The following is a 10,465-nucleotide window of genomic DNA, read 5'->3' as shown; positions in this document are numbered from 1 at the left end:
TATAAACACGCCCAACTATTAACGAGTGACATAAATATACACAAAAAAAAAATAAAAATAAATAGGGAATGGGAGGAAGCTAATCCAATAGCTTTCCAAAATCACTTGTAACCAGAGAAACTGCCGGTTAACTGTCTTCTTCTTCTTTCCCCCATTTTTTTACTTCTTACTTCAAAAAACAACAACAAAAAAAAAAAAAAAAAAAGAAAGAGAAAAACATTACTACATAATAATACAAATTCTATTTGTCCATATTTCATATATATAAACAAAAAAATTTACACCATTTTTAATCAATAAACAAAAAAAAAAAAAAAAAAAAAAAAAGAAAGAGAAAAACATTACTACATAATAATACAAATTCTATTTGTCCATATTTCATATATATAAACAAAAAAATTTACACCATTTTTAATCAATCTGAATATTATTGTATCTCTCAATCTTCTTCTCCATCACAAAAGATTTGTGGGTAAGCTCAAATATTGTTTTTTTCATATTGTTTTGCATTTATGTTATTTAATTTTCTTATGCTATGCTTTTTATTAATCATGTGGGCAAGTTTGTTATAATATGTGTGTGGGTATTTTGTTTTCTGGGTCTTTATAATGGAGTAAAAATTTGTCAAAAATTGCAACTTTTTTTCATAATTTGAATTGTGAGTTTCCAAGATTGGTAATTTTCCTTTGTGGGGTTGCTTTGATTTGAAATAAAGTTTTGATCTTTGATGAAGATTGCATCTGTATTAGTGATGATTGGATTTAGAGGCGGGAGGTGGAGTCAGGATTTTTAGTTTATGGTTTCCGAATCACAATCTATTTTGGTTCTTTTTTCATATTCTTTTGTAATGTGGAGAATGGATTTATGAATTCTTCATTTGGGTATGAAACAAGTGTGATGACTGATTTGGGTGTGGGTATTTTGTTTGGATTCTTCTAAATAGTGTTAAAAGTTAGCCAAATTTGCATGTATTCATAGTTTCAAAATGTATATAATACATAAATATGTCTTTTAAGTTGGCTTCCGCTGGCATCTACGCCCTCCAACTTTGAGTGTGCATAAGTAGATATTTAAACTTTTCCTATGTGGTGTTCTACGTGTATTATGTCACGTAGAATGCTTTATACAAATTTAAGTGTCTAATTGTGCACATCCAAAGTTGGAAGACATAAATGCCACCTGAAGCCAATTGAAATGACATATTTATGTTTTATGACTTTCAAGATCCTCAGCAATGAATGTGAGTTTGAAAGATTGTTCTTTTTCCTTGGTGGGTTTGTTTTGCTGATGATCTGGATCACAATCCGTTTTGGTTCTTTTTCCATATTCTTTTGTAATATGGAGATCAACAACAACAAACCCAATGTAATCTCATAGGTGAGGTTTGGAATACGGAGATCGAATATATGAATTCTTTATTTGTGTATGAAACAAACGCGATGTGGGTGTGAGTATTTTGTTTGGATTTTTCAAAATAGAGTGAAAAATGAGTTTGCAAGTTTGGGAAAATCTTGATTTTGGTATGTTCAGCATTTAACTAATGATGAAAGAAAATGACTTTGTAGCACTTATTGTTTGAATATGAGTTTGCAAGATTCTTCATTTCCTTGGTGGGGTTGTTTTAATTTGAAAGAAAGACTTAATCTTTGATGAAAATCACCTCATTAACGAAGATTGGATTGGATCGAATCTGCTGCTTTCATAATCATATTTTGAGTATGTTTATGAGTGGAATAGTTTATTATTTTTTCATGATATGTTTTGTTGAGATTCTGCGTTTGGTAATATCTTGATTTAGGTGGAAACCAGACTAAAGTTGGATTTAACTAATGATAAGAAAAGATGGCTTTGGTATGTTCTGCATTGAGTTGATTCCTATATGTGTTTTTGGTAATTATGATGGTTCGAAATGAAATCTTGAACTCGGTGGAACAAAAAAATGTTGGAGTTGACTATTGTTATTGTGAAAAGCAGATGATTTTGATATGTTCGGCACTGAATCCATTTCGTCATTGTTCATTTCCGTCAGGCCAAAGTGTTTGGCCTTTCCGATATAAGTTTCTGTTAGTTATGATAGTCCAGAGTAATTTTGATTTCGGTGGAATACCTAAAAAAAAAAGTTGGATTTAACTGCTGTTTATTGTCAAAAGAACTGATGACTTTGGTATATTTAATTGTTAATTTTATGCATTTGCTTATGTGTTTGTTCAACAATTTGTTAATAGGTTTTCACTTCGGGGGGTATGATTGTAAGTCGGATTACAATGAGTATCTGGTTCGAGGATTCCTTATGTGTTGCTTCATGTGCTGAGGATATGTGAATGGATTCAGCAAGAGGTTGGTTCCAAAAATTGTCATCAACCAAGAAGGATCCAATGGCCGGTGATGGCAAGCCACCGTCAGCCGAAGAGGCTTCCAATATAACAAAGCAAAGGGTTGCTGCAGCAAAACAATACATTGAGAAACATTACAAGGAGCAGATGAAAAATTTGCAGGAGAGAAAAGAGCGGTACGACAATAGATGCTACTTTTGTCTTACGACTTCCCTTTAGTTACTAGACTTTCTCCTTTATGCAATATTACTTTGTTCATTAATTTCATTAGAGACATGTTCCTCCATAGACGGAGAGGCATTCAGTTGCCATGATGAGTTGAAATTCAACACTTGAATCTAGATTCAGATATGGGCATGCTGTTTTCTTGATTTAAATGTTACTCCCTCCGTTTCAATTTGTTTGTCTTAATTTCCTTTTTAGTCTGTTTAAAAAGAATGTTTCTTTCCTTTCTTGACAACTCTTTAATTTCAATTTTCCACGTGACATTTTTAAGACCACAAGATTAAATGACATTTTGGTACATTCAACGTATCTTTAGTTTACGACCACAAGATTCAAAAGTCTTCTTTACTTTGTTAAATTTTGTGTCAAGTCAAAACCAGACTATCAAATTGAAATGGAGGGAGTACATCATTATAACTCTTGTATAATTGATATATTGTGAAATAGTCGAACTTCTCAAATAGTTGTGGCGGATCAATTTAGCCGACTTCAAATATAGCAAAGAGACTGCAAGAAAATTATATCATGTGCAATATAGCAATATTAAAGATGTTAGTACCAGCCATTCCTTTGAAATACTCTGCATGGATGGTTAGCCTCATTATATTATTACAAGAATGAGCTTTACGGGATTTTTCTGTTCAATAATTATATTCTTGACATATTTGAACTTTCTGGCATCTATAATGCTTTAATTTCTATTTGTTTCCTAATTCTCATTTGGCCTGCAGTCGAGTTTTACTAGAACAAAAGCTGGCAGACGCCGATGTCTCACAGGAAGATCAAACTAACCTACTGAAATTTTTGGAAAAGAAGGAAACTGAATACATGCGACTCCAGAGGCATAAAATGGGAGCTGATGATTTTGAATTATTAACGATGATCGGAAAGGGTGCATTTGGAGAGGTAATGTTTCTATCAGAAACATCTAAGTTCCTGTTCACACATCTGTTCCTAGTATAATATTTATTCTGTTACTAGTGTAATTTCCTGTTCTCCAGATCCTCTCTTTTTGCCTCAACTCTGTATTTGGAAGTTAAACATCCGGATGTAAAAATAATAAATATTACACCTCCCTATTTCCCAATGCTCCGAGAAAATATAGACGATAATTGCATGTTAGTGCTCCTCATGGTGAATCATCTGAATATTTTAAGGCATCAGTATCGAGAATTTCTTTTGTACATGACAATAACAACAACATATCCAATGCAATCCAACAAATAGGGTCTGGAGAGAGTCCTTAACCCCCCTCCCCCCACCTTGAGAGATAAGGAGGTGGTTCCCAATAGACCCTCGTCTCAAGGAAAAAGAAATAGCGGAAGTAAAGAAGCCATAACAAAATACTATAGGAAGCAAGACAAAATATTCTGGAAAAAGGACAATAACTACAACAAAATAATACAACAATCGAAGTACATGACACTACGGGACTACGGCTACTAGTGTGGAAGGATAATATGTTGTGGCAATGCAATTTATATTTGTGGTTTATGATACTAATTTCCTGCATTTTTCTATATCTCTCGAGGTATATTTGTAGTATTAATATTCATAGGTTAAATATGTTGTTAATGCCATGCTTCTAATGGTACTTAAAGCTAGTTCTTTGTCGGAAAAAAAGCCAATCTGCATGATTGGTTTCTCTATTATTACAGGTCCGAATTTGTAGAGAAAAAACAACTGGTCAGGTATATGCAATGAAGAAGCTAAAAAAATCAGAAATGCTTCGTAGAGGACAGGTACGTGATTATATGGTCATCAAATGCGACTCCCAGTTCTACCACTATATTTACCAAGTCCTTAGCTTTTCGTATTAGGTTGAGCATGTGAAAGCTGAAAGGAATCTTCTTGCGGAGGTGGACAGTGATTGCATTGTCAAACTGTATTATTCTTTCCAAGATGACGATTATCTGTATCTTGTTATGGAATATCTACCCGGTGGGGATATGATGACACTACTCATGAGGAAGGATATATTGACTGAAGACGAAGCCAGATTTTATGTTGCAGAAACGGTTTTAGCAATTGAATCTATCCATAAACATAACTATATACACAGGTGGAGATTTGATCTTATACCTGAATGTCGTATGTTATGCTTCGTATTTACCAGCCTGTTTGGACAAGCTTCTGAGAAGTTGAAAGTGTTCTTTCCTAAACAAAAAATGCTTATTTTAGAAAAAATAAGTGTGCTTGAGACTTTGAGTAGTAAGAGAAGCTGTTTTTTGGAAGCCAAAACAACTAGCTTTTTGCTTAAAACACTTTTGGAACATTAACCAAGCACAAAGAACTGCTCTAATATTGGCAAAAGTGCTTTTCAAATTAATTAACCAAACACAAATTGCTACTCTCCATAAGTACCTTTTGGAAAAGCAGTTCTGACAAAAAAAACGCTTTTCAAACTAAGCAGATTTTGGAAGCTTGGACAAACAGGCTATTCATTTGTTCAGACTTCTTTAAAACACACTAACTTTGTGCAGCCACCTTTTATTTGTTACAGAGACATTAAGCCTGATAACCTGCTACTCGATAGATATGGTCATTTAAAACTATCAGATTTTGGACTATGTAAGCCTTTAGACTGCAGTACTCTTGAAGAGAAGGATTTCTCAGTGGGGGATAGTGCCAATGGAGGTTCCAAGAGTGAAAGCCCTACGGCTCCCAAACGCACTCAGCAAGAGCAGCTAGAAAACTGGCAGAAAAATAGGAGGATGCTTGTAAGTTTATCCCCATGTGGGTACTCTCATTCACTGTACTTTTTCCATTTCTCATATTTATTGCCTTTATTCTTCATAATTAGCCATCAAATCTTAGTCTCTGTATGGCTATTAATCTTCTTAAACCGTCGGGGCATCTTCGTCATTTTGATGAGATGTTTGTTTATATATATATATATATATTCTCATGTGTTCGTCTAGTGAAGGATTGGAAAGGAAGTTCTTTTCCCCATATTCTATTGTTGTGCTCCTAGTTTTTATACTAGAAGAGCTTGTTGAATTCTGAGGGATACACCTATACTAGGTGAAATATCCTTAAGGACCGTGTCTTTGACACGCCTCAAGATTTCAAGATTACTTTACAGTTTCTGAAAGATTTCCAACAGACACTACTTCACATCTAATTGGAGTATGTCATTCTCTGGTCGGTAATGAAAATGAAACAATTGTTGTCTGTTAACTTGCTGACTTACGCAGGAGCATTCTTTTATGTGGTTTTGTTTAGATTTTGAGTGTTCTCTTAAGCTGTTCTCTTCATATATTTAATTCTAGTTGTTTGCATAATCCAGGCCTATTCTACAGTGGGTACACCAGACTATATTGCTCCGGAGGTCCTGCAGAAGAAAGGTTATGGAATGGAATGTGACTGGTTAGTACACTTCTGTATATTATAATGAGGACTTTGAATGCACATTTTTGCTAATTTGGGAACTTTGATCTTATGTCCTTCATAATAATAGCTCTTGTTGTAAAATTTCTAGTGGTTCTTTCACCCGTTAGGTCCAACCTCTTCTATTCACTCTTGCCTCGTTCTCTTCTCTCTTTCTTTTTTTCTGTTTTTTTTTTTAAGGGAGGGGGTAGATTATAGTGGATATGCTTTATATTTTTCTCCTCTTTGTATCCATTTGCTGTAGATTCGATTTTATTCTGCAGGTGGTCGCTTGGCGCTATTATGTATGAAATGCTCATCGGTTATCCGCCTTTCTATTCTGATGATCCCATGTCAACTTGTAGGAAGGTGATCAATCATGACTACCTGTATATGTTCCATCATTTTTTTCTTTTTGGCTTTCTTGATGCTTAGATTCTATTGATTTACGTTATAAAATAAAAAGTTAAATGTCAAAAACACATCTAAGCTATCACTTTTTCGCGATTTTCATACCTCAACTATCACTCCCTTTGTATTTAAACACACTTCGATGCTGAGTTGGCCTACATGCTCTTGTGTCGATTGTGAACAAATATTTGGCCAACTCAACATCAAGGCATGAAACTGCGAAAAAGTGATAGTTTAGGTAGGTAAATAAAACAATGGATAGTTGAGCTATGAAACTCGCGAAAAGGTGATAATTTTTGGGTGTGTGTTTTACCATTAACTCTAAATAAAATAAACTAGATTCTATTGATTCTTCAAATAGTTTTCTCTCTTCACAGAATACTACATGAAAGCTCCCACATAATTGTATCATCTCAAAAATTACCATTGCATATGCAGATAGTTAACTGGAAAAATCATTTAAAGTTTCCTGAAGAAGTAAAGCTATCTCGAGAAGCGAAAGATATTACAAGCAAACTTCTTTGCAATGTCACTGAGAGACTTGGTTCCAACGGCACAGATGAAATAAAGGTGTTGTCTTGTCTTAAGCTATGTTCCTGTATTAGATCTAGGGGTTAACTGCAACCGTAACCTCGTGGTTTCTTTTCTCTATTTCCTTTTTCACCGCTCAGGCCCACCCGTGGTTTAAAGGGATAGAGTGGGATAAAATCTATCAGATGGAAGCTGCTTTCATTCCTGAAGTCAATGATGAATTGGACACCCAAAATTTTGAAAAGTTTGAAGAGGTATCCCTGTGCATCGTTCTCTTAAACTTTTAGTTTTAATTGTTTCACTCATTTATGAAATCTTTTGGTTGGCGTCGCAGTCTGAATCTCATTCTCAGAGTACGTCAAGATCTGGTCCGTGGAGAAAGGTATTCATTCTCATCATCATGTGGACATGTCATTTGATTTTACATTTTATTTAGGCATAATACATAAATAGACTCCTTAACTTGCACTCAACTGACAACTACATGTGACATATTGGACATTAAGCTTGATATTTTTCAGATGTTATTAGAGGAGCATGATTAATTGGACATGCATACGGAGAGGAAGAGACGAAGAAAGTACCCATTCCAGGCACTTGACAATCATTCACGACTTTGAAATTCTTGTACGTGTACCCGACAAAGTTAATGTCCTTAGATGAGAGCATCTGTACAAATGATGGGTAAGAATAAGATAAATAGGAATTACCAAAGGTCACACAAGAAAGCATTCCAACTTTGAGAATGCACATCTAGACACCTCAACTAATCCCACTTTGTCTTGTGGACACCCGATGCTGACTTGGCATATGCATTTTTGAGGTGCCTAGATGACCAATTTCTAAGTCGGGAATGTTCAATTAACACAATGGAGACTAGTTGAGGTGTCTAGATGTGCATTCTCAAGGTTTTCACAGTTTCTTGTGTGACCTTTGGTAATTCCTATTTATCTTATTCTTACCCATCATTTGTACAGATGCTCTCATCTAAGGACATTAACTTTGTCGGGTACACGTACAAGAATTTCAAAGTCGTGAATGATTGTCAAGTGCCTGGAATGGGTACTTTCTTCGTCTCTTCCTCTCCGTATGCATGTCCAATTAATCATGCTCCTCTAATAACATCTGAAAAATATCAAGCTTAATGTCCAATATGTCACATGATTAAATTGGAATTGAAATTTCTAGCCCACACATTCCAGCACAAGAAATCGAGAGGACTGTGAAAAGGTGGAACTGACTCCTGGCAGTGCTAAATTAAAGCAAGGATGGAACAATAAAATATATGAAGTTAATAATGTAATCATTTTGTATTCTCACTTTTTCATGGATGAATATTTCTTGAAGCCGACTCTTGCTTTTGCTCTCGTGGACCTGCTAAATCTTTCCAAAAAACTAGCTGTTGTGACCTGATTCTCGTTTGGCAATATTGTCGTTAGAGTATGGTATCATTTGGCAGCTAGAAGTAGACGTTAGGATGAGTAAGACAGGTATCCAATTTCACGAGATCAAAGCACAATAACATAGTGAGGTTTCTAATTTTAAAGATACATTATATGGTTGAACCTTGTTTTGTTAATTTCTTCTCGTAGCTGTTTGCTGCTTTTATTTCTCTTGCATAATACATAGATAGGCACTTTAACTTGGCTTCAACGAGGAACTAAACACTCAAACTTTGAGTATGCACATCTAGACTCCTCAACTTGTCTCCACTATGTCAGTTGAACACTCCAACTTACAAAATGATCATCCAAGACACCTCCAAAATTTATGTGTCCCGTCAGCATTGGGTCTCCACGAGATACAGTGGGGACAAGTTGGAGTGTTTAGTTGCCAATTGAGACCAAGTTGAGGTATCTAGATGTGCACTCTCAAAGTTGGAGTGCTTATTTGCAGTTCCATGCCAAGTTTGAGTGTTTGTACATGTATTATGCATATTTCTTTCTTGCGAAAGTACCTACCAGCCAAGCCATTAATTAAAGTTGAAGTCTTCTGAGTACTGAAACGTTAACAAATTTAGTATTCCTTGACAAAGTGATGCTAGTTGTTTGAACATAAATTACATTCCTTGTGGTTTTCTGTCATTCAATTCTCAATAATTGGATATCTGAGAGCCCTCAAACGTCTCGGACATCATGAGTACAAAGGACAATTAGCTGCTTTGCATTTACCTTCTTTTATTTTTGTTGTATATGTTAACTTCTAGATGTTTTAAGTGTTTCTCTGGTATAATTACCCTTATATAGGTTTGACTTGCGATCATCATTGACTTCGATGTTTCATTTTGTTTTTGACAGTTGATCTGGAGAAAACAACTGGCAAGCCCAAGAAACCAACAATTAAATCATTGTTTGGTAATACTTATCTATCCTTTTATCAATACAGTTTAGTCTCACTTGATTATATTTGGAGTTCTTTCTCTTCTTGTCCGCTAGATTTTCTGTGAATTAAACGGAAGTTGTCTGTCAAATGAGTCTTGGTGAGGATTCTATCGGAAACAATCTTTCTACCTCCACAAGGTAGGGGTAAGGTTGTGTATACTCCACCCTCCCCAGATCTCACTTGTGTCTTGTGGGATTACACTGGGTATGTTGTTGTTGTTGTCATCTTGTGTTGTCTTTTGCTTGAAACGCAACACTCACTATGAGGGGCATATTCTACTATACTTCCTTTTGCTTCAACTCTTGAACTTTAGATTAAAAGAGGGCAACCCGATGCACTATGCTCCCATAATGCACGGGGTCTAGTGAAAAGTTGGGGACCACATTGGGTCCATTGTACCTAATATCTTGCATTTCTGCAACATTATGTTTCCACGACTTGAACCTGTGACCTCCTGGCTAAAAAAACACACTTTCAATTTGGAAACCTCAGTTAAGTGTGATCTTGTAAGTTTTGTCTTTCATTCAACAGGGGATGAGTCAGAAACATCGGAAGAGAACTCGTGATCAACGAAGGAGTTGCTTGAATCTCTTGCCTCAGCATCGTACAAAGTTCTGAAAAAGCAGAATGTAGCTACGCGTGCTCCTTGAATCTGCTCATTAGTACAAGTTTTTGACAGTAAGAGAGTCTATATGATCTGAAATAACTATTTATTGAATTGAAAGATTTTGAGAGAAATAGGTTGTCTACTTGAAGCAAGTCCTCTTTAGCATTTTTCAACAATTGATTGTAATTTACAATTTTGTTACAAGATTTAGATGTAATAATTGACATCTTTGATATTGTAAATCAATATTCTTTTGCAATTAGTGTCATAATTAGGTTTAACATACAAAGGATGACATTTAGATGCTAGTTTTCCTCTCTTAACCAGAAGTCTCATATTCGAGCCTTGGGAATGGAAAAACCCCATATGGCAAGTGCCTCCCCCTCTATTGGCCTTAGATGAAGCGAATGTGGATTAATCAGAACAGTGAATATCGACTATCATATGTTTATACCAATATATACACACTACAAAATAAACTGAAATTAGCTACAAAAAAGTTGTAATTGTTGTTGTAGTTATATACAAGAATAATGTTGGGCTAATAGTATGGTGAGGTGTATTCAACAATATATATATATATATATATATATATATATATATAAAA

At 35.0% G+C, this 10,465-nt stretch overlaps 1 protein-coding gene across 1 annotated transcript; it reads left to right on the top strand.

The window, feature by feature from the left end:
• Window positions 1-312: 312 nt before the first annotated feature.
• On the top strand, window positions 313-10,117 carry LOC102578630 (serine/threonine-protein kinase tricorner). The gene is made up of 14 exons (XM_006365830.2): window positions 313-472; window positions 2,226-2,509; window positions 3,290-3,464; window positions 4,217-4,300; window positions 4,379-4,620; window positions 5,062-5,278; window positions 5,848-5,927; window positions 6,212-6,296; window positions 6,777-6,908; window positions 7,010-7,123; window positions 7,204-7,251; window positions 7,847-7,931; window positions 9,167-9,223; window positions 9,783-10,117. Exons 2-14 carry the CDS (start codon window positions 2,322-2,324, stop codon window positions 9,815-9,817), a joined length of 1,542 nt encoding a protein of 513 aa, XP_006365892.1. The 5' UTR covers window positions 313-472; window positions 2,226-2,321; the 3' UTR covers window positions 9,818-10,117.
• The last annotated feature ends 348 nt before the right edge of the window (window positions 10,118-10,465 follow it).

This window comes from Solanum tuberosum, unplaced genomic scaffold (assembly GCF_000226075.1).
Source record: "Solanum tuberosum cultivar DM 1-3 516 R44 unplaced genomic scaffold, SolTub_3.0 scf00584, whole genome shotgun sequence".
Taxonomy (NCBI): domain Eukaryota; kingdom Viridiplantae; phylum Streptophyta; class Magnoliopsida; order Solanales; family Solanaceae; genus Solanum; species Solanum tuberosum.
The sequence above is the reverse complement of the archived record's forward strand: the minus strand, read 5'-3'. Positions and strand labels throughout refer to the sequence as shown.